This window comes from Hippopotamus amphibius, chromosome 1 (assembly GCF_030028045.1).
Source record: "Hippopotamus amphibius kiboko isolate mHipAmp2 chromosome 1, mHipAmp2.hap2, whole genome shotgun sequence".
Classification (NCBI taxonomy): Eukaryota; Metazoa; Chordata; class Mammalia; order Artiodactyla; family Hippopotamidae; genus Hippopotamus; species Hippopotamus amphibius.
The window spans coordinates 217,669,817-217,697,494 of NC_080186.1; the positions used below are offsets into that span (position 1 = coordinate 217,669,817).

Consider the following 27,678-nt stretch of genomic DNA (forward strand, 5'->3'; position numbering starts at 1 on the left):
TCCTTCAGAGGGAGCACAGCCTTGCCAATGCCTTCCTTGATTTCAGGCTTCTAGCCTCCAAATTGTGAAAGAATAAATTTCTGCTGTTTTAAGTCACCCAGGTTGTGGTAATTTGTTAGGCAGCCCTAGGAAACGAATACCCTGGGGATCCTAAGTACACTGTAGCGTGTAGCAGAGGCCTTAGGGGGCCACCATCCAGCCTAGAGGCATGCTTTCTGAAGACCTGGGACGCTGATCAGAGCAAGGTTTTAAGGGAAGAGAGTAACTAAAGAGAACAGGGGATGAGCTGAATATGGTCTGAGTGGAAAAAGAAACAAAACAAAATTTACAAACTTTATGGTAAAGGTATTTTTTAAGGTCCCATCATAGAAACAGCCTGCTTTATGACAAAAAAAAAAAAAGTTGATCTGGGAGTTGGAAACAGGGGAGCAAGGAAGTGAATGGACTACTTTAGGATATGATATATTTGAAGCTTTAATTTGACCACGGATTTCACAGCACCCCTTGCTTAGATAAGTGGAATCTGTGATGTGAGCCAGGCTGATGATGGCTAGTGGACCATTTGGATTCCAGTCCTGGAAGCCTCCATTTCCTCAGCTGTTAATAGCGCAGACATTGGGACAGACCACGCAGGTCTGAGTTCTGGCTCTGCCACTTAACGGACAAGTTATTTCACCTCACTTGCCTCCCTCTCCTCCTCTGTAAAATCAGAATTGAAATGGCATCTCCGTCATAAAGTTGTGAGGACTGAAAGATTAATCTGCACAAATTGCTTAGAACAGTGCTCACAGTAGATAATAGAAGCCTTAGTTGCTTTCATCATCGTTGTATCATGAGGGAGACCAGAAGGGTGAATAATGTGACCTTTCATGACTCTTCCAAGAAAGAGGAGGTCCCACTAGAGAGGAGATGAACGCAAAGCTGGTCATTTGCTTGAAAATAAGCCGGCAAAGTGGATATTAAAATACTCGCTTTTCCGAACCCAGGAGATTTTTGTAAAAGCAGGGTGGTCTCAGAATCTCTGCTACTGTGGGCAGACTCCGGATCCTGGGAGTAAAGGATATACGGTCCCATGCAGCACTACCCTCTCTGGGATTCCCTGGGTCTCAAGGCCTAACCGGTCCTATCTGGTTTCTCACCCACGCATCTGGCATACTGCCGGCTCTCAGTCAACACGGGTTGACTGAGGAGGGAAGGAAGAAACCGGCGATTGACTTCCCTGGTGCATCCCCTGCTTGTAAGGCGCGCCCCAGGAGCCTCTGGCCCCCAAAGACTTGGAGCGCCGCGGGAGACATCTGGAAGGTCGGGAATTACGAGCACAGCGTAGGGCATCCACTTCACAGTTACCCGCATTCACAAGAACCCGCTACCAAGGCCGAGGCGTAGACATTGCCCAGTTGGTTAAGTAGGCGTGTGCTTGCTTTCCTGCAATTGTTGGGTGAGCAGAACCGGGACCGGATACCGCGCCGGCACGGCCCGCCACCCTCACCCCCGCTTGAGGGTAAAGAGGAAGCTTTAGGGTGTCTGACATGTAGGCACAGACTGAAAAACAACTTTGTACTCTATCTATTGGGCATAGAGCTCCACCTTCCCACGCTGCTCCTAGATGATATTTCTCCAGGCTGCGTGGGACACTGTCCTGGTCTCACCAATGAGAGCGAGGCGATTCCCGCAGGACCGGAGCCTCGCAGAGGGAAGAGCAAGGAGTCGCAGATGTGTTTGCTTCGTCACCGCCCTCTGAGCGTCTCTGGGCAAGTCACTTCGCTCTCCAGACCTCGGCTTTCCTGCTCTTCGATGCGGGGAGGGACCCGAGGCCGGCTGACGCTCCGGGCGGCGGCGGAGAGCGGCGCGCGCCTGGGAACTTTGTGCGGAGCGCGGAGCGGGGCCCCCGGAGCGCAGGGGCGGGAACTCGCTCTGCGGGAATCGCGGCGGCAGCGCCCCTCCCTCCCCTCCACGTCACGGGGGCCGCTGGGCGCTCTCCCACCCCCGGCCGAGGGAGAGCAACTCTCCAGCGGGGCGCGCCGCCGCCGAGGTGGCGGCGGAGGACGAGGACGAGGACCGGGAGGAGGTGGGAGCCAGTCGCTGCCGCCGCCGCCGCCGCCGCGGAACCGGGAGTCCGCAGCGCAGCTCGCGGCCCGGCCGGAGCGGCTCCTGCAGCCGCGGGGACCCCGCGCTCGGGGCTCCCCCGCTCCCTTTCGTAAGTCCACTCGGCCACGCAGGCCGGCGAGGGACGCGCGAGGCCGGGCTGCGGGGCCCCTGGCCCGGCGGCGGATGGCCGGGACGCCCGGACCCCCTCCTCGCGGCTTTCACTTTCCCGCCGGGGAAAACTTGGGCGCCGCGTCCCCCGCGAGGTGGGGAAGGGCGGGGAGGGGGCGTCGGCCCGGGGGCAGCCGCAGCGGGATCGCGGGCTCAGCCCTGGCCTGGCTGCGCGCCCGCAGGGACTTCGGGGCCCCGCCGGCGGCCGGACGCTGGAGAGTTCCCCGAGGCCGGCGGGCTGCGGGGCGGCCAGCGCGTGTCCGCGTGAGGGTGTCCTGGGAGACGGGGCCACGGCGCCCGCATCCCGGGCTCCCGGGGCGGGGCCAGCGGGGAGGCCGGGAGGAGCGGGGCGCGTCCGCACCAGGGTCTCCCCGGGACTCTCCCAGAACGGTGAGAACGCGGCTCCCGGACGCGCCCTTTCCGGGGCCAGGGGTCCCGCTGTCTCGGTCTCCCGGCCGCTTAGAGTCGCCCAGGTGAGGGGCGCCGAGGGGCGGGGTCCCCGAGGAACCTGCCGAGCCGGGATCGCGACGCCCGCTTTTCCGCCCCGCCGCCGGCCTCTCCGCAGCCCTGGACCCGCGGGGCCGCGCCACGCTGCCCGTGGGCGGCGGAGGCGAGTGGGCGCGAGCTGCACGCGTTGCGCGGGAATGGGCTGCTGGCGTGGCTTCTCCTTTAGGACCAGGTGGGAGTGGGGTGTCTCGTAATAGTTTGGGGATCAGAAGCTGTGGAGCAGTCCTCTGGCCGCGCCTTCCGCTGGGACGAGCTCCTGCGCTTTTTAAGGTCAAGTTTTCGTGCCGCAGAGGTGGCCCAGATCGTCCCCCTGTGAAGTGGAGGAACCTCCTCCGTCGAGCTGGGAGCCTCCGAGGATCCGAGCCAAGAGGTCTGGGCTCTCGAGTCAGCGCACCACCTTATTTTAGGCTAAAGGTGCGAGTGGGTGGGTATTGTTTTGTAAATTTCAGAACTAAGTTTGCCTGCCTGGGGGAGGTTTTTCTTGTGGCTGTAGCAGGGAACAGTGGCACTTGTCTTTTCCTCTTCTTTAAACTGAAAAGCGGCAAAGCAGGAGATTAAGAGAGTTGGGGATATTAAATTAAGTGTCCCTGTGGTTTGGTTGTGGTTAGACAGAAGTCACGCCTTCTGATCTTCCAGAAGCATGCCCTTATTAAACCACCTATCAGTCTAAGACAATCTAGAACCTAGACGTCCGGTTTGATAGCTTTTGTTGATGGTGTCTTGAGGAAGTAAAATCTTTAAAAATAAGTGGCTTGCTGCAGAGAGCAGTTCCTCTGTTGCACTATCTAAGAATCAGTTGTCTGTGAGAAATGACCAATTAAGATTAAGATGCAATTGAATTAAAATGCTATTGAATCATATCTTATTTGTATTTGCAGAGAAACAACAGCCAAAGAATCAGGTTGTGTGAAAGAAGAGTTTCCTGGGGCGGGAGCGGGGAGGGAGGGGAGTGTTCCTTTGAGAGGCAGATTTACTAAATGCTGCCGTGTCTGCCCACAGGGAGATAGGAGTGATGGGCGTAGTTGGGCAAAAAGTCAAGGGTGGCACTTGATGACACCAAACTAAGTACCCTTGGGACAGGCGGGCAATAAATAGTTATCAACCTGACTTCGAATGAGCTCGGTCACGGGGGCCGGAGCAGGTGGAGACTGTACATGGCGGTGCCCAGTTTCTGCTTCCTTGAGAATGACTGACGGCAGGGGCCACCACTGTTGGGCGTATGACTTGGTGAGCTAGGCCTTATAGCACTACATACTAGAAGTAAAACTCTGTCAGCTTAAAAAAAATTCCTTTTTAGGTTTGAAAGCAGGAAGAAAGCAATAAGACAGGAAGACTGTGTGATGTGAGGTTGAAAAGGCAATCTGTCAATCCAAGTTTAGTGAGCACTTACTGTGTGCCAGGCCCATACTGGGTGCAGTGGGAGCACAGAGGTAGCTCAGCAGTCTGGGGGGAGTCAGGAAGCCTTCTTCGGGAGATTTACAGTGGACCTGAAGGATGAGTAGGAGCTGTATAAACTAAGCAGGGGGAGGAGGAGGAGAAAGGGTGAGTGTTCTCACCCCAGGAAAGGGGGCACCCCAAGACCAGGGTGGGGCAGAGCAGGGAGAGTTCAAGGAAAGGAGAGGTCCAGTGTGACCTGAGGGGGGAGTGGCGCCAGGCGACGTCAGCAGGTGCCAGGGCTGGATGACGCCGGGCCTTGGGGCCACTTTGCGGACTTTGATTCTCAAGACAGCTTCACACCCGAAAGTATCCTGATGGGATTTACATTCAAAACAAAACTCCAGGTGCTGTGTTTGGAGAATGCATTTGAGGAGCCCCTGAAGTAGACACGGCTAGTTTGGGGGGGGGGGTGTGAGGGGCCTGGAGGTCTAGCTGAGGCAGTGGCAGTGAGGATGACACAGCTGAGCGGCTTCAGGACGGACTCTGGAGTAACTCAACTAGTTTACTGTAAGGTGTGAGGGTGCAGGGTGACTCCCTCTAAGTTTGAATGTAAGCACTTGGGTCGATTGATGCTACCATTTACAAAGGAACATTGGAGGAGGCACAGATTTGGGAGGAGAGACACATTTGCTTTTGTTGAGTCTGGGCTGCTTTTGAGGCTCCTGAGTAGAAATACTTAATGAGTGGCTGGAGAAAGCAGACCCTCCAAAGCTGGGGGTCATCTATATTGGGGCGTTATTTTAAGGGTGGGGTAAGTTGGGGGGTGACCTGGAAAAGAGCCCCTATCTTTATGGGAGGAAGGGGGAGGAAAACCAGGGCAGCGGTGCTGGGTCTCAACCTAAACTGTAGTGGGAGTGAGCACCTTGCATGGTGCAGGGGTGTGCGTGCGTGTGTGTGTGTGTGTGAGCATGCACACGTGTGCGTGCACACGATGAGGGGCTGAGGACCGAGAGTGGCCTCCGCACTTAACTCCCTGGAAGCACCTCCTCCAGTGAGAGGTGGGGTGGCGGGATGGCTTTTTGAAGATGAGAGAGCCTCATGCGTATTTATATGTGAATGGGATGGGACGAGTTGTAAGGAGAGGCTGAATATACAAGGTATCCCTGGAGCCCCCCTCCCACTCTTGGAGCAGTAGGTGAAAACAAGTCTGATTGTGCTGCCATTCTGATCCCAAACTCATGTAACATAAACCGTCACCATCTGCTGAAACAATATTTTGAAGCCCACATGCCAGTGAAATTGGAAGTTTTACTTTGTAGATCATGCAGATTTAATGATTAGGAGAAACATAGATGGAACTCATGAAACAGAGCTGCAGGGAGGCTAAGAGTGGCCCCTGGAGTGTGACTGCTGAGGGCCCCTGGTTCTGGCCCTGCCACTCCCTCGCGTGTGACCTCGCACAGGTTTCCTAACCTTTCTGCCTTGGTTTCCTCGTCTCTGAAATGGCACCACATCTAAGGGGTACACGTGCTATGGTACCTTGTCGTGGGCTGTTGTGAGGATTGCCTGTGTGCATGGTGTATGTACAAGGTAGGCATGCGTGCATCTTGTATGCACAACACGTGTGTGTGCATCATCTGTGTGCAGCGTGTGCCTGTGTGCACGCTACCTGGCGCCTAATGAGTGCTCAGCAAGCCTTAGTGCTGGTGGTTTTATTATGATGATGTCATTTCCATCATTTCCAGATGTAGAATCTGAGACTCAGAATTCTGAGCACCTGTCCAAGGCCTTGGAGCCAAACAGTGGCAAAGTTAAGACCAGGATCCCATTTGCCTGACTCACACACAGGGTCGCCTCCCACTTAGCATGTCAGCTAGTGTCGGGTGCTGGATGCTGCGTGAAATTAACTGTAATGAAAGGATCCGGTCACTGCTTGTCAGAGTGCAAGAAGCAAAGCAGATGAATGTCAATGTCAAGGCTTACAGACTTTTCCCGAGCAATTTAGAGATGTATATTTTGTATTAATTTGCATTGCTTTGCATGTCATTTTATATGCATTTCCATATGCTGGTAATTTTCCTAGTGGGATCTAAAGGCTGAAGCTTCAAGTATATGTGATCAAATTAAATTAATCAGGAATTGAATGCAGCTGCTTCAAATCCTAATGGGCCCCTGGGCACAGTGTGCTCAGTGTGGGCTTTGGGGGAAAGGCTTAGGTCAATATTTACTGTGTTAGAAGATGTGGGAAACCAGATGCCATTTGATAAAAGCAGGTCACATCTTAATATGTAATGAAGCTTGATTTGCTGAACACAATAGAAAAATACAGGAAAAGTGGAAGAAGACCAGAGGGAAACTACCTATTATATAAAATGCCAGAAACGGAAGCAGAAGCAGAAGTCTGCTTTATGAAGCTGAACTAATAAGAAACACTAAGGGTCAGAAAGTAAAGGTGAAACTTCTGCTAAACAATATGAAATTTTAAAAGGAGCATAATCTTAAATGCCTATGTGTGGTGTTTTACAACCAATAAATTCCCCCTAATTTGGACTTACTGGGAAATAGGCCATTGTATCTTAGTAAAATCTTAGAAATATATATATTACAAAACAATAACAATGGTTTTGTTACTTAGAGCAGTGGTTCTCAAAGAGTGTTTCCTGAACCAGCTGCATCAACGTCACCTGGGAACTTGTTAGAAATGCAAATTCTGCGACCATCAGACCTGCTGAATCAGAACCTCTGGGGATGGGGCCCAGCAGCCTATGATTTAATATTTGGAGCCGGCTTTCATTCCTCTTGAGTTTTCCCTTCTTTGGTCTTAACCTTCCATTTCCCTCCTGTGGTCACTAGCTTCTCACTGTGCTGCTTACCTTCTATGAGACAGTATCCTGGTAGAGGGCTGTACCCAGACACAGACCCATCCAGGCCTCTGTCCCACAGTCTACACTGTGGAAGATGCTCTCTAAGATCCCTTCAGGCTCTCACGTTCTGCAGCTCTGCAGTTCTCATGCTGTCCAGGACCACACTGGTTTGTTTTCTAGTTTGGTTTTACTGCCTTTTAAAAATCTTTTGGCAGTCTTATACCAAACAAACTGGGACTCCTCCTGAACATATAGTCAGCCAAAACACTGAACTGTTCTCTCCAGATGCTCTTGTTAAATCACATTTCTCCATCTGGTACAATGCAGTTAATTTCTTGGACCTAAGTGTTAGCATTTGTATTTATCTCTGTTAAATTTCATCTCACTAGACCCAATTCTGTCTGAATCTATTTGGGTCCTATTTCTGTCCTTTTTCATGTAAACCTTTGAGTTCTCTACCGATTTGTCTGCTGATGTCCTGGCCCGAGGAATAATTAATAACAATAGGAGCATCTTCGTTAGAGGCCTTCCTCGCGGTTAATGAGGCTTAAAAACTTGGCGTCTTTTGCAGACCTTGTGAGGCTAAAATCAGAAGAGTAGTTGTCATCAGCCTCATCGTTGTTTGCATTTAAATTACTGCTGTTCTGAAGTGCCCCTCACACGGTTTCTCCGCGTGGGGCCATGGGCCGTGTTTTCTAACTCCATCCTCAGTGCTCCACACGGAGCAGTCTCCCCAGCACATCGACAGGAGCAGCTGGACTGTGATGATCGCTTCTCTCTCCCTGTTATGTTTGTACCATCAGCTTGGGGGTTTTCCGTAGGTGACACAAAGGTAAGTTTCAGCTCATTTATGGGGAGATTAAATTTCCAAATAATAGGAAGTAAAAATTGTGCCTTGCCTCTTTACTTCACAGCCCTCCCCACCCAGGCTCTAGAACTCGAGAATTTTGTGCTCAAGTCCATAGTTTGCCGACAGATTCGGGTTATTTAGTATCTTTTTGATGTAAAATTGTGCTCATATGTGATTCTTAAAGGAGTACGCTTAGATAATATAGTCACACCACAAAAAAGTTTAAAAAGTTAAAAAGCAAAACAATTTTATGGCAAGAATGCTTGTGAGCCATGATTGCTAGAGCATGAAAAAGTGCCTGGAATCCTGCCCTTTTACATCATCCGTGATCCTTATCCAATCCTACTCAAGCCCTCTCCCTCCTCCCTCACCTTGTTTTGAAAGACTAGCATTAAACCCAACGGCAAAAAATCCCAATAAAATCAAGCCTACTTTTCCTCCTCCAGGATGCTACCAAACCTCTTTTGATGTGACATTCTCCCTTACCATGGCAAGCAAAAAAAGGAGAAAAAGTGCCGGGTGATAAGAGAGCTATTTGTAATCTCTAGGAAATCTCCATGAATACCCTGTACTTCTGGCTCTTTGATTGCTTTTCCTACACACCCCCCCCCTTATTGTTTTTCTAATCTAGTTCAGGGGAAGATAGACAAGGTTGTCCCTTTGAAGGAGGGCTTCTTGGCTGTGCTCAGACTCAGACAGTGGCCCTATCTGCTCTTGGATAGATTGTACTTGTTTCCGAAGGCTCTGCAAACCTTAGTATTTCTCCTAGTCGTCTACCAGATCTGGACAGCCTATGGCAGAGGCATTCAGACGGCAGCAGAGGGTGAGCAGCTGTGCCCAGGATCAGGAAGAACAAGGCCTAGCATATTCCTGTGCTTGCCAAGGTTCCTTTTCTTTTCCTTCTTCTCCTCTGCATCACTGGGGCATAGCTGGAATATTTGCACTGTGGCATCCTTTCCCCGCGTCCCCACATTCTACCTGGGGCCAGCAGGGGCAGGGCTGTCTGTGCCAGCCATCATCTTCCCCAGGTTCTCCCTTCCTTCAGCCTCTCCAGCCAGCACCCTGCACTACTCTCAGACAGGCAGAGGCAGAGAGACCTGGTATCAGATGGGTTGGGAGAGAGAAGCGAAGTGAAGGTAGGCACAAATTAAGTCGCAAAGCCTAGATCGTGGAAGAATACTACTAGAGAAAAATGGAGATTGTGGAGCTGGAGGAAGGGATGTGGAACCAGAGGAGAGATGCTAAGGAAGGAGGAACATGAAATGAACACTATGGCAAGAGAATTCCTAAACAAAAGAAACTTTTCCAAATGCTAGTGACCTACCTTTTCTGGGAAATTATCTCTAGACAGTAAAATTCAAATGTAACAAAGTAACTAGGATTTCTCAGCCTGTGTTGTCAAGTCTCCTAAGACCTCACTCTTTCTTTCCCTGTATTCATTCCACCAGGAAGTAGTTTCCAGTTGTATTTCTCCAGAATCTAACATGGTGCCTGCCCAGCACGTGGCAGACACACAGCTAATGTTTGCCGCATGGATGGGCAGCCAATTGAAAGGGGATATAAATAAAATATATAAAAATAAAGGCATATGTAAGATATGTACACAAAAGAAGTGAAAGTGGGGATGTGAACTGCTATTCGCCCACCCATGTCCATAGCAGCCTCACTCACAGTAGCCAAGAGATAGAAGCAATGTACATATCCACCCACAGACAAATGGAAAAGCAAAATATGATACATACGTTCAATGGAATATCACGCAGCCTTAGAAGGAAGGGAATTTTGGCACATGCTGTAACATGGGTAAAACTTGAAGATATGATGTTAAATGAGATAAACCAGCCACAAAATGACAAATATTGCATGATTCCTCTAATACGAGGTTCCTAGAGTAGTCGAATTCATAGGAAGATAAAGTAGAATGGTGGTTGCCAGGGGCCACAGAGAGGGGAGTGTTTAGTGTTTAATGGACACAGAGTTTCATTTAGGGAAGATGAACACGTTCTGCAGGTGGATGGTGGTGATGGTTGCACAACAGGGTGAATGCGTTAATGCCACTGAACTGGACACTTAAAAATGATTAAAATTTTAACCATGGATCCATCCATGTCCATCTACCTCTGCATCCATCCAACCACCCATCTATCCATTTATCCAACCACTCACCCACCCATGATCTCTCCAGCATTTATGGAATGGCTTTTCTAGGATAAGCTAAGGAACAGAGACTTTTTACCACTACTGATTTTTTTTTAATGGTTAAAATGGTAAATTTTATGTTATGTATACTTTATCACCATAAAATAATGGAATATTTTTATGATCACAACTAATTCCTAAATATGGAACAACAAAAGAAAAGTTATTTTTGTAACAAAGGAGTGAACCAGGTAACACTTTGCAAGTGTAGATTATAGAGAGAAGACGGCAATGACACCAGACTTCAAAAGATGTTTAAAACCATGCTACTAAAAATGTCACCTGAATCCTTATATAAGGCAGGGACTTTCAAAAGCTTTTAGTCCTGCCCACTCCCTGTTGCCCCTAAGGTTCTCTCTTTAAAAGACAACAACTTAATTTTGGAAAATTTTCACACCTATGGAAAAGTTGTAAGAATATTACAGTGGGCACCTGTCTGATTCCCTCTTGACCGTGAGAATGTGAAAGGCTTTCATGTGGCTTCTGCACCATCCTGCCGATGGAGACCCCCAGTTGCTGCCTCTGGAGGTGGTCTCTGGGTGCAGGAGTGGGTGTGGCACGTGGAGGTCAAAGCCCAGTCCTTATTTGCAGAGTAGCTCCTGGTCTGTGATATCCCGTGCTCCTCTCCTGGCTGTTGCCTGTTTAAATGCTCTTGACCCCTTACCGTCATGCACCCCAAGTGCCTGTTGGCCTTTCCTGCCAAAATATACCCAGTGCATGAGCTGAGTTAGTCGTCACCATATCCATGTGAGGGGGTGCCCTTGGCTGTCTTTTACAGATGAAGAAGCAGAGGGCTAACTAGATTATTGACAGCTTGTTAGTGTAGTCAGGACTTAAATTCAGAAACCTTGGCTTTAAATTCCAAACCATTATGCTGTACACAAGGGTAAAGCAGGAGGGTGAGATGGAGGGGGCCGAGGGTGTGGCAGGGAAGAGAGGAAAGGGGTCAGGCAGGTAGAGGAGGGAGAACTACTCCACATGGTTCACCGGACGTGGTAGGGATATCTTTTTCTTGATGTATAACCAGCTTGTTACAAAGCAAGCTGTCAAGACGGCAAGCAACCTGCAAGGTGACTTTCAGAGATGATGTGATGCTCCCGGCTAGAACCAGCCAAGAGGAGGTGTGCTGTAAACTGAGTAGTGCTTGCCTGAGGCCTGGTAAGCAGGCTGCTCAGTTCACGCTAATATCAGAGTTAAATTGGTAACTCTTGGAGTTTGCTTTTCTTCAGAGGTTTATCTAAAGCCACCATCTGCCTGTAGCTCCAGACAGATGAGAATTTCAGCATCAAGTGAGACACATTTGCATTTGACTGTGTATAGGATTATACGACTGTTCAAGTAGACGCTTTAACCTGGTTTAAATTTAAACTTTACTTGAGGTGTGTGTGTGTGAAGCATTACCATTTTCTTATGGTCATCTTTCAAAGTGCATCTTTGCAAAATTGCTTACACATATAAAGGCTTCTTTTTCTCACATAACAAGAATGTACATTGGGCATTTGCTGCTGGTGGTTCAGTGGTTTGAGGATTTCAGGGCTGAAGCTGCTAATATCTTCTTCGTCTATTCTTTATGGTCCCAAGGTGGCTGCTGCAATGAGAGCCATCATGTCGGAGTTCCAGGCGGAAAAGTGGATGAAGGGAAAAACAAAACAAAACAAAACAAAACAAAAATGGCATAACTTTCACCCTGAATCAGGTTCTTTTAAGAACTTTCCCGGATAGCCCACATTGTATATCGTTGACTGCTCCTCTACAACGGAGGCTGGGGAAAAAGTCTTTTAGAGGGGTATGTGTCTGCCACCAACAATATAGAGACTCTCTTGGTAAGGAAGAAAGGGAGGATGTTGGGAGGCAATTGCCATCTCTACCAGAGCCATACATACAACCCTTAGGTACTGGATCTGTTTCTGAATTTCATCCCACTGAACTCTGTCTGTTCTGGCCACCCTGTTTCAATGATTGTAACATTATAACCCAGATAATCTCTTGGAGATCCAAAGAGTCTGATTTTTACTTTTGCATTCTATACAGTTGGCATATAAGTTTGCTGAGATGTTTAGTTTTTCACTAAATAATATTTTTAATTTTTTATTATATTAGCCAAAAATAAAACCTACATGTTGAGACCTATTATCTTAATTAAAAACCATTCCTAGAAAATAACAAAAAAGAAACAGATTCACAGATATGAAGAACAGACTATGGGTTACCAGCGGAGAGAGGGAAGGGGGAGGGGCAAGATCTGGGTAGAGGATTAAGAGGTACCAGCTACTGGGGCTTCCCTGGTGGCGCAGTGGTTGAGAATCCGCCTGCCAATGCAGGGGACACGGGTTCGAGCCCTGCTCCAGGAAGATCCCACATGCCGCGGAGCAACTGAGCCCGTGCACCGCGACTATTGAGCCTGCGCTTTAGAGCCCATGAGCCACAACTACTGAGCCCATGTGCTGCAACTGCTGAAGCCCACGCGCCTAGAGCCCGTGCTCCGCAACAAGAGAAGCCACGGCAATGAGGAGCCCGCGCACTGCAACTAAAAAAAGAAAGCCTGCGCACAGCAAAAAAAAAAAACACCCAACACAGCCAATAAAATAAATAAATAAATAAAAATTTTAAAAAAAGGTACAAGCTACTATACATAAAATAAATAAGCTACATGGACATATAGTGCAACACAGGGAATATAGCCAATAGTTTATAATAACTATAAATGGAGTATATAACCTTTAAAACTTGTGAATCACTATGTTGTACTCCTGAACCTTAGGTTGTAAGTCAACTATACCTCCCTAAAAATAAAAAATAATAATAAAAACCATTACTAGAATGTGTCCTTGTAGGAGATGCCAGCTGGAAAACTTCCTGGGTCATTTCTAGGTTTGACTTTGGGTAAGACGTTTTACATGAAACCTCTGCTTTTGAAATTCCTATTTTGGCTGAATCCACCGCCATTAACTTAAGTTCCTGGGTTTTAACTTTATTGTGTCTCTGTGCACACAAGCCCTCGGGACAATACCTACATTTTAAACCAAGCAATACAGTTCTGGACTCAGTGGTGACATCAGGACAGGGTTGCCAGCCTAGAATTTTTTAGTGGAATGGCAGAAGCATATTGAAACCTCCGGCTCAGCTTCCCACCACACTGGCAGAACCCAGAAGACAAACAAAGGGGCCTTTCTGATGATTTAACAGTGAGTGTGTCTATTCCGTTCATGGAGAGTGTGGCCTGGCCTTAAGCCATTTCTGCTGTGTGTAGCCTCGATTCACCTCTGTGAGCCCCCGGGCTCCCTCTGTGATGTAGTTACGGCATTGGAAAGTCTACATTAAATGCACGTGTAGAAATCAGAGTTACTGTGTCTCTTCAGTTGCTGCATAACCTTTGAGGAATTAAATTGGCAAGTATAAAGTAGAGTTAGCCATATAATACCAAATAAGTGCTTCCAGAAATTTCTGGGGTGGAGTGGGTGGTGTGGAAATCACATCACGTAGACCTTGGGCAGAGACAGTTCTTTTTTCTTTCTAGTGCGCTAAACATGCATTTGTTTGTGTGTTTATTTTAAGTTAGAACATAAAACAAACTCTATATCGGTTCTGTATTGGGCTAGCTAAGCGTAGAAGGCAGAGAAGAGAAGAACTAGAGAAAGGAGCATAATTTTGCTGTTTATAAAGCTTGGGAGATAAGACTGAATTCATCAACGAACACCTTTTTTGTAACCTTTTATATCTACAAAGAAGGAGACATTTGAGTTAAGCTGTTGCTATCATAGCTAAAATTTGAGGGCATAGGTATTTTTGAACCCCCCCCCCACATTGTTCCTTTTTTTCCCCTCTATGGAAAACTCATTATGTTTTGCAACATAATGAGGGTCATAAAGTGTTACAAAATAAAAACTTTTCCTTCAGTAGGATCATTTCTGGTCCTTCAACTTCCTGCTAAAGACTTCTTGGCCACATAGCTTTGCCCAGCATGATACACAATCAGCTTCTGAGATTTGCCCTGTGGACCAGGTGAAACAAAGCCCAGGATCTCGTTGGCTGTCTCCTCATTGGTGTGACTTTGAAAAGCTGGCTGAATACGGCACTTTTTTTTTGCTCCATTGATGCAAGCCCAGATTTCTGATGACCTTGAGGGACCTCTGTGGGGAAAATACATCCTAATGTGGGTTGCTTGTTTCCTACATGACCTTAAGTGACCCTATAAATCTCCCCCAAACCTAAGAGGCTCCAACCAAGTTCCTACTTGGAAGAATTATAATCTAGAGAGGTGGTTGATAGACTGATGCTCCCTTCCGGCATTTTTATTCAGAGCTCTGTTCTCAAATCTTGCAGGTTAGGTAGACCACCTTTGTTGAAGGGAAGCGGTGACCATAGTCTTTGTACTTGTAAACAGAAGCCCGCTGCCTGTAGAGGAAGCTATCAGGTGTGACACGTTCCACAGGGACCTCAACCAGAGCCCCTTTGGATGAGGGCCATCTTGTTTCCCTAAGTGAGACAGTTTTAACTGAACGTACGATCTGAGCAGCTGAGCTGGTGGAGGCCCTGTTTGAGGGTATGTTTTGTGTGCTTGCGTTGCTGCAGATTCCTCAGGACTGCCTTGTTACGTGGCCCATGGGGGTGGCTTTGCCTGCTAGGGACGCTAGAACAAATCACTGAAGTTTTGTGCTTTCTGGAGAATTGCCCCTAAAGATAATGAACTCAAGGGGAAAGTTTACAGCCTCTGCAATGCCTAGAGTTACGGAAGCAGTTTAGCTGGTTGTAACTGCACAGAACTAGTTCCATGTACTCTTCTTGGGTGTCTTTTAAAGGAATTCTTTGGCTCTTGATCTTTCAAAAGATATGGAGCAGACTGGGGAAAAATTCTAAAGTGTAACTAGAGTAACCATCTTTTTGCCTTTTAAAATCCAAGATAGGTATATATCTTCAGGAACAATATGCATCAGACATGAACAAAAAAGAATGTTGTCAGGAAGTAAAAAACAAATAATAATTAGAATGTCAGAACGAAGAGAATAATGAATGAATGTACTATTTAGAAAACTGGGAAAGAGTCTATATGTTGGTTTCCCAAGAAATCATTCCTCTTGTAAGGATCCTATTACCTGACTTCTGCATACCACAGTTTTCCTTTCATAGCTCTTTCACATGTATTGTGTCCTAAGACCTTCATAACAGCATTGTGGGACAGCAAAACCACTATCCCATTCAACACTTGGGAAATAAAAACTTACCCAAGATTAAATGACTTGCCAGGAACACCTGAGGCATTTTTGGTGGCAGAGCCCAGATAGAACTTGGGTCTTCTGACTTTGTCCCACTGGGCAACCACCCTGTGCCGGGTAGGTTTGTACATGGGGTGGGAGGTAGAGTGTAAATGAGGCCTGTCCCAGAGACAAATAAACAAGTGAACGAAGTAACTGCTGCTCTGATGAGTGCTAAGAAGAAAACAAAGAGTGTGAGAGCCAGGAAAGAGATTTGAGAAGGGTGATCAGAGAGGACCAGAGGAAAGGTTATTTCTCCTACAACTTAAGGGAGATGGAAGGGCCAGTCAGGCCAGGATTCAGGGAAAAATGATCTCAACATGGGAACAGCAAGTGCAAAGGTCCTGAGGTGGGATAGAGACTGTGGCATTCTAGGGACTTGTAGAAAGGCTGGTATTGCTTAGAGCTTAATGAGCAAGAAAAAAAGCAGAATAAGATGAAGTTGGAGAGAATTCAGTGCAAATTGCAGAAGCAGACCCACACCCTCTCACCTCAAGCCCCCAGGCTCCAGCACTACTAGGACTGTTACTGCATTTGGAGGCAGAAAGTCGGGGGGGTCCAAAATAAGAGAGTACAATTACCTACTTTATCTGTGATGCTGGTATTTTAATTTTAATTTTTTTGTTTTTAAGGAAAAAGGCACATTTTTTTTTTCTCGGCCATATATGAGATGTTAGTGTTACTGTCAACCCCCTAAGAAACCAGCCAGTAAACATTGTGCAGAACCTCCATGCAAGAATGTCAAAAAAAAAAAAAAGAGTTTGAGAGGAAGGCAGGGGCAGGAATGAGCTGGGCCTTCTCTCTACGGAAAGGATTTCTGATTTTACTGTAAGTGCAGTGAAACCCAAATGAAGGTGGTCTAAGTGTAAGGAGTGGGGTAGGGAGGGGGAGTGATCTGATTGATGGGTCTAAAAGATCCTTTGGGCTACAGTACAGAGAGTGGGGAGGGAAAGAGGTAGTACCTACCTCATTGTTTGGAGTACCTATAACAGTGCCCCGAGGAACGACTGTTTACTAAGTGATTCTACATTAATAATAATGATATTATTAAATTACAAAAGAGCATTATGTGGAAGCATTCAGGCATTGGTTCTAAAATATTGAAGTCACACCTGCATTAACCAGGCAGTCAAGGTCTGGACTGTGCCAGAGCCCTTTGCATGCATTACCTCATTTAATGTCAAAATCCCTTTGAGGTAGTTACTGTTATTAATGTCCTTTTACTGATGGGAACACAGAGATGTGGAGAGGTTGAGGGGCTCGTCCAGGGTCCAGCGCAGGGAACTCCTGCAAGCTGGAGCCTGGCTGTGAGGCCTGGACCACGTGTGGCTGCCTCTCCTCCCACTCAGCCCAGAGCAAGGGCTTAGCTCCCAGCTGCTTTATCCTTCCTTTTGCTGTTTCCACCTTCTCCTTTGGTCAGAGAAGTGAAGGTCATTTCCTTCACATTGTCTGCCTAAAATTGTCTAGTGGATTCTTTTCTTAAAAACAAAAACAAAACAAAAACCAGCACATGGTGTATAATACGCTGGAAAAACCCCAAGATTTGGAGTTGGGCAAGCTGGGCTCCAGGAATGAAAAGATCTGTAATGTGCCCTGAGGGCCTCTGTGGGCAACTCCTTTCACCCAGGCTCCAGAGCCCTCACAGCCCCAGCGAGGGCATTTCTAATCCCCAAGTTGAGACAAGAAAACCAGGCTCCAGAGTGTAGTTTGATCAGTCATAAATCCATTGCTTCTCCAGGGATTCAAGCCCTGGTCTGGGGCATCCTGAAGCCCTCACACTACTTTCTCTTTTCCTCCCGATGCTCCCCCCCACCCACACACACACACCCCTGTGTGAGCTCCTGGGAGGACCTGCACGTGTGCAGGGAGGGAGCAGGCCACCGCATCTGCAACATGGACGGTGGGCCCCTCATTCTTGGGGCCTAAGCTAAACCACATGCACTCCTCTCCTCCCCATCTCCTTCCTCCCGTTCATTGGTGATTTACCCTCCCTCTTCCTGCCCTGGGGTAGGAGGCATGTATTTCAGTGAGAGCCCTGGGTTTTAACTTGCTGGCGAAGGAGAGTTCATTGAAAAGCTGCTAATGGTGGTGGCCGTTTAGCCCTGAACGCAATTATAACCACTTAGCTGGGATGTACCTTGGTGCACCTGCTGTTTCCTTTAAGACTGTAAACGGTGCCTGGGAGGGTAGAGGAAAAGAAGATGGTTTGGGGGAAATGCTTCATTGCACATCCCTGTTGGGGCTGTATTGAATTTTCCAAATAGACCTTGGATGCAGCAATCAACCCTTGCTGCCCTTTCCTTCTCCGTCTGCGTCATCACTAGGCACTTGGACGCGTGTGGTGGTGACGCCCCAGCGGGTCAGCTTCCTTGTCTGCCTGGGGTGGGGGGGAGGAAAATACCCCTTCTCCCAGGGGTGGGGAATCCTTTGTAATGTGCTTATGAGACTACTTCATGGCAACAAAATACCTGTCTGCGCTCTGCCCGTGAGCCTTTAAGGGGGAAAGAGTGGGTGGGGTGTTTGTAGAGGGTGCTGCCCTGGTTTCCTAGGAACCACGTGGCTGCATAATGGCCGGCCTTAGCCCAGCCAGCTCCAGTCAGACCCGGGTCACGCTTCTGGAGACCAGTCCCGTCCCTCCAAACCTGGGGCCTGCAGCGTATCGCCGGCCTGGACTGCAGGTGGCTGGGGAGGAGGCGGTGTCCCCGTGGGCAGGTGCCGAGCTCCCCGGCCCACCTCCACCCCCAGCGGCTCCTGGCCCCTGCTAGAACAGTGCCCCAAGTAACACCTTTTTTAAAGATTTTTTTGACGTGGGCCTTTTTTAAAGTCTTTATTGAATTTGTTTCAGTATTGCTTATGTTTTATGTTTTGGTTTTTTGGCGACAAGGCATGTGGGACCTTAGCTCCCTGACCAGGGATCGAACCCACACCCCCTGCATTGGAAGGTGAAGTCTTAACTGCTGGACAGCCAGGGAAATCCCAACAACTCTTTATTGAGGGACTCTGCATTAATAATACTGATATTATTAAATTAACAAAGAGCATTACGTGGAAGCATTCAGGCATTCATTCTACATGAATGAACACTGTATATATGTCAACATTGTCTGGTGCTGGGAGGGGCCATGGGCATCACGCAAAGGCTGTGTCCTGAGAAAAGCTAAGGTTGAGAACTTGAGAACTGTGATCTCTAAGCTCCTGCAACCCACACTTCCCTGCCCTTCCCAAGAAGGCCTGGAGCACACACTTCCTGACTCCAGCAGGTGCCTGGACAGTCTGAGTTGAGCCAGGAGGCCATGGCCACCTGCCCAGAGAGGGGGGATCCCAGGGCACCCGGGAAGGAGAGGTGGCAGGCATGCTGTGAGGAGTCCTGTGGGAGCTGGCTCTGGGCCCCATGTCTGAGCTTCACCAGGGACAAGAGTTAATTCTAAAGGAAGGAGAAGAGGGGGTTGGGACAGCCCAGATACCTTGCTTTCTGACTTTCATCCCACACCAGGCATCTTTTTTTTTTTTCTTTTTCAAGGAGTATATAACTTTATTGGGGAGATCAGATGCAAACATATTGAAGAGAAAATAGTACAGGTAGCAGAGAAGAAGTCTATAATAGAACAGAGGGCAAGTGGTGGGCTGGCCAAAAAAAGTACAGGTTCTGGGCTGGGCTGAAGATGTATTTCTTAGACTATAGTAACTGAAAAATGATTTTCTTTTAAGAAAAACCCACCTTTATGAGCATAATAGGAATGCCAAAAACAATAGTGGTGGTTGATGGGGAAGGAGGTGGAGTTAAGAGGGAAATTCTAAAGCTTCCAAACCATTGTCCTTTTAGAAAGACTCTGAATATTTTGACCTATTAGGACTACAGTCTCCTACTCTTTATTTATTTATTTATTTTTATTTACTATTTTTTGGGGGGGTACACCAAGTTCAATCATCTGTTTTTATACACATATCCCCGTATTCCCTCCCTCCCTCAACTCCCCTCCCACCCTCCCTCGAGTCCCCCCCACCCTCCCCATCCCAGTCCTCTAAGGCATCTTCCATCCTCGAGTTGAACTCCCTTTGTTATACAACAACTTCCCACTGGCTATCTATTTTACAGTTGGTACTATATATATGTCTGTGCTACTCTCTCGCTTCATCTCAGCTTCCCCTTCACCCCCCGCCCCCCCCAAATCTCGAGTTCTCCAGTCCATTCTCTGCATCTGCATCCTTGTTCTTGTCTTGTCACTGAGTTCATCAGTACCATTTTTAGATTCCGTATATGTGAGTTAGCATAGAATGTTTGTCTTTCTCTTTCTGACTTACTTCACTCTGTATGACAGACTCTAGGTCTATCCACCTCATTACATATAGCTCCATCTCATCCCTTTTTATAGCTGAGTAATATTCCATTGTATATATATGCCACATCTTCTTTATCCATTCATTTGTTGATGGGCATTTAGGTTGCTTCCATGTCCTGGCTATTGTAAATAGTGCTGCAATAAACATTATGGTACAAGTTTCTTTTGGGATTATGGTTTTCTTTGGGTATATGCCCAGAAGTGGGATTACTGGGTCATATGGTAGTTCTATTTGTGGTTTTTTAAGGAACCTCCAAATTGTTTTCTATAGTGGCTGTACCAACTTACATTCCCACCAACAGTGCAGGAGAGTTCCCTTTTCTCCACACCCTCTCCAACATTTGTTGTTTCCAGATTTTGTGATGATGGCCATTCTGACTGGTGTGAGGTGATACCTCATTGTGGCTTTGACTTGCATTTCTCTGATGATGAGTGATGTTGAGCATCTTTTCATGTGTTTGTTGGCCATCTGTATGTCTTCTTTGGAGAAGTGTCTATTTAGGTCTTCCGCCCATTTGTGGATTGGGTTATTTGCTTTTTTGGTATTAAGCTGCATGAGCTGCTTGTATATTTTGGAAGTTAATCCTTTGTCCGTTGTTTCATAGGCAACTATTTTTTCCCATTCTGAGGGTTGCCTTCTAGTCTTGTTTATGGTTTCTTTTGCTGTGCAAAAGCTTTTAAGTTTCATGAGGTCCCATTTGTTTATTCTTGATTTTATTTCCATGATTCTAGGAGGTGGGTCAAAAAGGATCTTGCTTTGATGGATGTCATAGAGTGTTCTGCCTATGTTTTCCTCTAGGAGTTTTATAGTGTCTGGCCTTACATGTAGGTCTTTAATCCATTTGGAGTTTATTTTTGTGTATGGTGTTAGGAAGTGTTCTAATTTCATTCTTTTACATGTTGCTGTCCAATGTTCCCAGCACCACTTATTGAAGAGGCTGTCTTTTTTCCATTGTATATTCTTGCCTCCTTTGTCAAAGATAAGGTGCCCATATGTATTTGGGCTTACTTCTGAGTTCTCTATTCTATTCCATTGGTCTTCCTTTCTATTTTTGTGCCAGTACCGTACTGTCTTGATCACTATGGCCTTGTAGTATAGTTTGAAGTCAGGAAGCCTGATTCCACCAACTCCATTTTTCCTCCTCAAGATTGCTTTGGCTATTCGGGGTCTTTTGCGTTTCCATACAAATCGTAAGATTTCTTGCTCTAGTTCTGTGAAAAATGCCATTGGTAATTTGATAGGGATTGCATTGAATCTGTAAATTGCTTTGGGTAGTACAGTCATTTTCACTATGTTGATTCTTCCAATCCAGGAACATGGTATGTCCCTCCATCTGTTTGTGTCGTCTTTGATTTCTTTCAGCAATGTCTTAAAGTTTTGTGCATACAGATCTTTTGCCTCCTTAGGCAGGTTTATTCCTAGGTATTTGATTCTTTTGGTTGCAATGGTGAATGGGAGAGTTTCCTTAATTTCTCTTTCTGCTCTTCCGTTGTTCGTGTATAGGAATGCAAGAGATTTCTGTGCATTAATTTTGTATCCTGCTACTTTACTAAACTCATCAATGAGTGCTAGCAGTTTTCTGGTAGAGTCTTTAGGGTTTTCTATATATAATATCATGTCATCTGCAAAGAGTGACAATTTTACTTCTTTTCCAATTTGTATTCCTTTTATTTCTTTTTCTTCTCTGATTGCTGTGGCTAACACTTCCAAAACTATGTTGAATAATAATGGTGGGAGTGGACACCCTTGTCTTGTTCCTGTTCTTAGAGGGAATTCTTTCAGTTTTTCCCCATTGAGAATGATGTTGGCTTTTGGTTTCTCATATATGGCTTTTATTATGTTGAGGTAATTTCCTTCTGTGCCCATTTTCTGGAGAGCTTTTATCATAAATGGATGTTGAACTTTGTCAAAAGCTTTTTCTGAATCTATTGAGATGATCATATGGTTTTTATCCTTCAATTTGTTGATATGATGTATCACGTTGATTGATTTGCATATATTGAAGAATCCTTGCATCCCAGGGATAAACCCCACTTGATCATGGTGTATGATTTTTTTAATGTGCTGTTGGATTCTGTTAGCTAGTATTTTGTTGAGGATTTTTGCATCTATATTCATCAGTGATATTGGTCTGTAATTTTCTTTTTTTGTGACATCTTTGCCTGGTTTTGGTATCAGGGTGATGGTGGCCTCGTAGAATGAGTTTGGGAATGTTCCGCCTTCTGCAATATTTTGGAAGGGTTTGAGAAGGTTAGGTGTTAGCTCTTCTCTAAATGTTTGATAGAATTCGCCCGTGAATCCATCTGGTCCTGGGCTTTTGTGTGTTGGGAGATTTTTAATCACTGCCTCAATTTCTGTACTTGTGATTGGTCTGTTCATAGTTTCTATTTCTTCCTGGTTCAGTCTTGGAAGTTTGTATTTTTCTAAGAATTTATCCATTTCTTCCAGGTTTTCCAATGTATTGGCATATAGTTGCTTGTAGTAGTCTCTCATGATCTTTTGTATTTCTGCGGTGTCCATTGTTACGTCTCCTTTTTCATTTCTAATTCTGTTGATTTGCATCTTCTCCCTTTTTTTCTTGATGAGTCTGGCTAATGGTTTATCAATTTTGTTAATCTTCTCAAAGAACCAGCTTCTAGTTTTATTAATTTTTGCTATTGCTTCCTTCCTTTCTTTTTCATTTATTTCTGCTCTGATCTTTATGATTTCTTTCCTTCTGCTCACTTTGGGGTTTCTTTGTTCTTCTTTTTCTAATTGTTTTAGGTGTAAGGTTAGGTTGTTTGTTCAATAATTTTCTTGTTTCTTAAGGTACACACCAGGCATCTTTAAGGGGAAGAGATCATCTATCTCCGGGGCAGCCTTTAACATCAGGGGAAACAAGCAGCCCTCCTATTCTGCCCTGTCCTAAGTCCAAGTAAAGCCCCTTCACCTGCTCACCAAGGCCGGAAATGCCTTTGACTGAAAGCATTCCTTTCCCCAAGTTAGAAGGAACAAGGGGTGGAGGTGAAAGCCCTTTGGTGAGAGTGAGCTTTTATCAAATCCTGAAAGGGGGCTTTTGACCTTTTCCCAGCTCTGGGGAGGTCATCAGGTTATCCCCAGACACTGCAGCCTTTGCTCTTTTTTGTAAGTGTGAGGATGCTGGTTAGCAAAGATGTTGTCTGGACCTGGTAATGGAGAAGGAGAAGAAGGGACGAATTTGAGGCATATTTGCGAGATGACTCTGTGATGTACAGGAAATGGAAGAGTCAGGTGGCTCTTGAGTTTCAAGCTTGGGTCATTGAGTGGATAAATTGAGACACAAAACACAGGAGTGGTGAAGCTGTCCTGTTCAGTTATGGACTCATTGAGGTTGAGTGCCCATGGGCTATCTAGTGGAGATGTCTATAACACAGTTGGATGTTCACATCAGAAGCTTGGCAAGAGGGCTTCCTAGGTGATGCAATGGTTAAGAATCCCCCTGCCAATGCAGGGGAAATGGGTTCAATCCCTGCTCCTGGAAGATCCCACATGCCGCGGAGCAACTAAGCCCATTCACCACAACTATTGAGCCTGTGCTTTAGAGCCCGTGAGCCACAACTATTGAGCCCATGTGCTGCAACTACTGAAGCCCATGTGCCTAGAGCCCCTGCTCGGCAACAAGAGAAGCCACGGCAATGAGGGAGCCCCTGCACCACAATGAAGAGTAGCCCCCACTCACTGCAACTAAAGAAAGCCCGTGCACAGCAAAAAAAGACCCAACACAGCCAATAAAATAAATAAATAAATAAATAAATAAATTTATAAAAAAAAAAAGAAGAAGAAGCTTGAGCAAGAGGTAGGGACTGAAGATAAAGGTGTTGGCAATGTATACATGGAAGGTATACATGGAAATCCCGAAAGCAAGGAAGAGTGTTTGTGAGAAGAGCAGTAAGCTAAGAACAGGACCCTGGGGACGCCCACAGAGGAGAGACTGAGGTGTGGCAGGGAGGACCCAGATTCTGTAGGACAGTTCAGTGTTGATAAATAAGGTGTTCTTTACATGAGAGTCATTCAAGTGAGGGTGACTGAGAGTATGTCATTCCTAGGAGAGCTTTTTCAGTCAATCTGTATAAAAGAAATCTACAAAAGTAAATCAGGTCCAAATGTCTGACTAATTCTTTCTAAGGAAATTAGGTACAATGATTACGTCGTCGTTTAGGAGTCACTGAGATGTGTAAGGAAATTGTACGTGGGCTCCTCAGACCTCCCCAGTTCTCAGTATTGGAACCTCCTGGAAGCAGCCGTAGGAGCTTGGCCAGCTGTCCTGTCCGCAAGCCTCGGGGTAATACTCGCTGGATTACCCCATTTCCTGCCGCTCCCCAAACAAGCACGTGATGCCCTTCCACTGGGTAGCCCATTTTTATCTGATAAAGTAATATAATCATTTTTAACATTCAAAGAGTCCAGAAGGCTGTTCAGTGATAAGTAAATCCCCCTCCTCTCCAGGCCTCAGATCCTCAGTCCCTCTGGAAACATTGACCTGTGGGCCAGATCCAGGCAGCTGCCTGTTTCTGTGAATAAAGTTTTATTGGAGCGCAGCCACGCCCAGTCATTTACGCTCCGTCTGTGGCTGCTGTCCCACTGCAGTGGCAGAGCCGAGCAGTTGTGAGGGAGAAACAAAAAGGTTTGCCAACATGTGCTCTTTGTGTGTAGGCTTCTGGATGTGTATCGTCTTCTTTGGACACACGTGAGCTCACTGGGCACTGTTCTGCATGTTCCTTACTTCTGTTTCACAGTCTACATTGGGGATTGTTCCATAGGGACACGTACAGGTTCATCTCAGGCTTCTTCACACAGTGTGGGTGTGATTAATCAATGCCCCGTAGGATGTTTTAGTGGTTTTCCGTCTTTAGCCTCAACTGCAGGGAACCGTATTGTTACACACCTTCTTTGCACACACATGAGCTTTTCTAGGTGGGTATGTAAAACTGACATTTTGCCAAACTGGCCCCTCTCCCCCACCTTCTCTCGATGAATCAGGTTCTTTGCATTTTAAGGGCTAAATTGCTAATCCCTGTGAGGAAATGGGGGATAACAAAATAAATAAGGGAAATGGGCAAGTTTACCAAATTTATATAATCTGTATAAAATTTTACACTGTCTAATATTTAGTACAACTCCTTTGAGGGTCTGCCCACTGCTCTTATTTCTGAAGGGGGGGTGTCCTAGTCCATGCAGGCAGCTGTGATAAAATACCACAAGCTGGGGGGCTTATGAACGCCAAAAATGTATTTTGCACAGTTCTAGAGGCTGGGAAGTCCAAGATCAAGGCTCCAGCAGATTCTGTGCCTGATGAAAGCTTGCTTCCTGGTTCATAGACAACAAGCTTCCCACTGTGTCCTCACATGGTAGAAGGGGCAGGGGAGCTCCCTGGGGTCTCTTTTATAAGGGCACCAATCCTATTTATGTGGACTCCACCCTCATGACCTAAAAACTTCCCCCAAAGCCCCACCTCCTAATAGAATCACATTGGCCATTAGGTTTCAACTTAAAATTGGTGGGGAGTGGGGGATGCAAACGTTGTTTATAGCAGTGGGATTCACTGGGCTTTCCCCATTTGACATCAGATCTAGATCTAATCAGGATCTGAAGGTAGAAAGAAGATGGGTGTTCCTTTTAGCCTCAGGTGGGTCATTGGGGTTTCCAGTGACCTCTTGATGAAATCCAATTCTCTAGACCTCTGCCCAAACCAGAGGAATCCCTCCCCAAATATGCTAAGCAGAAATATAGACAATTAAAATACTTAGTACCTATATTTTAGGAGTTAACATTATTTTTCATTCTATTTGGTAACCAACATCTCTCAAAATTAGGTATAGTTAACACGGACTATGACAAAATACAACCATTGTACATACTTCCATTTCCTTATTTCTGGATTCTTCTAAGGGCAGGAACCTTGTTTGAATCATCTCTGGGCCCAGCATTCTGCCTGGTGCATGGTAGGCACCCAGTGGACGTTGGGTTGAACTGAACAGATTTTCTCTTCATATTTCAACTGAATTATTTCTTTGTCCTCTTACAGAATGAAGACATTCAAATGTTGTTTTAAATACCACCTACAGCAGAAAGTTTTCATCCTGTTTCTAACCCTATGGCTGTTCTCCTTGTTGAAGCTTCTAAATGTGAAACGACTCCTCTTCCCTGAAAGAGGCATTTACTTGGTTGAGTACTCCTTAAGTACCTCGCCTTTTGTAAGGAACAGATACACCCATGTTAAGAAAGAAATCGGGTATGAGATTAACTGTTCCGGTGTCTACGAACAGGAGCCTTTGGAAATTGGCAAGAGTCTGGAAATAAGACGACGAACCATTATCGACTTGGATGATGACGATGTCGTGGCAATGACCAGTGACTGTGACATTTATCAGGCCCTACGAGGCTACCAGGAAAAGCTTGTTTCAAGGGAGGAGAGAAGCTTCCCAATAGCCTATTCTTTGGTTGTTCACAAAGATGCAATTATGGTTGAAAGGCTAATCCATTCTATATACAACCAGCACAATATTTACTGCATCCATTATGACCGTAAATCATCTGATACCTTCAAAGTTGCCATGAACAATTTAGCTAAGTGCTTCTCCAATATTTTCATTGCTTCCAGACTAGAGACTGTGCAATATGCACACATCTCCAGACTCCAGGCTGATTTAAATTGCTTGTCAGACCTTCTCAAGTCTTCAGTTCAGTGGAAATACGTTATCAACCTGTGTGGGCAGGATTTTCCTCTGAAGTCAAACTTTGAATTAGTGTCAGAGTTGAAGAAACTCAATGGATCAAATATGTTAGAGACGGTGAAACCCCCTAACACTAAGATGGAAAGATTCACTTATCACCATGAACTCAGACAGGTGCCTTATGAATATGTGAAACTACCAATGAGGACAAACATCTCCAAGGGAGCCCCACCTCATAACATCGAGATATTTGTTGGCAGTGCTTATTTTGTCTTAAGTCGAGCATTTGTTACATATATTTTCAACAACTCCCTCGTTAAAGACTTTTTGGCCTGGTCTAAAGATACGTACTCTCCAGATGAGCACTTCTGGGCTACCTTAATTCGGGTACCAGGAATTCCCGGAGAGATTTCTAGGACAGCCCAGGATGTGTCTGACCTACAGAGTAAGACCCGCCTGGTCAAATGGAATTATCTAGAAGGCCTTTTCTATCCCAGTTGTACTGGCTATCACCTCCGAAGTGTGTGTATCTATGGAGCAGCAGAACTAAGGTGGCTTATAAAAGATGGACATTGGTTTGCTAATAAATTTGATTCTAAGGTGGACCCTGTGTTGATTAAATGCTTGGTGGAAAAGCTTGAAGAACAGCAGAGAGAGTGGGTCACTGTATCTTCAGAAAAGTTATCTATGGCTAAAGCCCCCACAACCACATCATGATACAGTCATGATGGAAATAAGGTTAATATGGAATTGCATGCTCTACCATGGCCAGTACCATTTGTGTTTAAGCTCCTCGTAGTCTGAAAGGTGGCTACAGTTCCACGCACAAGGGAAAGTGACCTGGCCTTTAGTGACAATTAGTCTGTTGTAGGTTGGGTATTTCTATGTTTGTTTTCACTTGTAATCTCGCTGAGCTAAACGGGAGATTTTAAATAGTCAGTAATCTGATATCTGTTGAGTTCCTGCTATATGTGAGGCACTTTTTTAGAAACATGTCGGAATTCAGTCCAAGCTGTAATGAGTTATACAGTGCCCTCAAGGAATGGTGGCTTACCCTGATCACACAGCACCCTTAATATCTTAAGTTCTCCACAAAACAATCAGGGTTCCACTGAAGAAACTGTGGAGTGTGTGATATTTATATAACCATATTAACCACCAATTTCAGAGCAGTGTTTAAGTATAGTGACCAACACTCCACTTACCTCTTAATTCAGCTCTCTAGACATTTCTTAACCATCAGAATATTAGAAGGAGCGATGCTACTACCTCAGAAGAACTCAAAGAATTGTCCAATTTCCTGCTTGTCAGAAGCATACTTTACCTGTGGTACTCGCTTA

General features: G+C 46.0%; 1 protein-coding gene across 2 annotated transcripts; it reads left to right on the forward strand.

Annotated features, from left to right (window-relative positions):
- Positions 1-1,907: 1,907 nt before the first annotated feature.
- Positions 1,908-27,678, forward strand: GCNT4 (glucosaminyl (N-acetyl) transferase 4). Of its 2 annotated transcripts, none has more exons than XM_057698428.1 (2): positions 1,908-2,197; positions 25,690-27,678. In XM_057698428.1, the coding sequence occupies exon 2, from the start codon at positions 25,691-25,693 to the stop codon at positions 27,053-27,055; it is 1,365 nt and encodes a 454-aa protein (XP_057554411.1). In that variant the 5' UTR covers positions 1,908-2,197; position 25,690; the 3' UTR covers positions 27,056-27,678. The 2 variants fall into 2 exon arrangements, with proteins under 2 accessions (XP_057554411.1, XP_057554420.1); XM_057698437.1 differs by lacking the exon at positions 1,908-2,197 and adding an exon at positions 3,124-3,177.

What these genes read in the sequence shown, in the direction of transcription:
- GCNT4 (XM_057698428.1), top strand. Translation starts at nt 25,691, where the DNA reads ATGAAGACATTCAAATGTTGTTTTAAATACCACCTACAGCAGAAAGTT.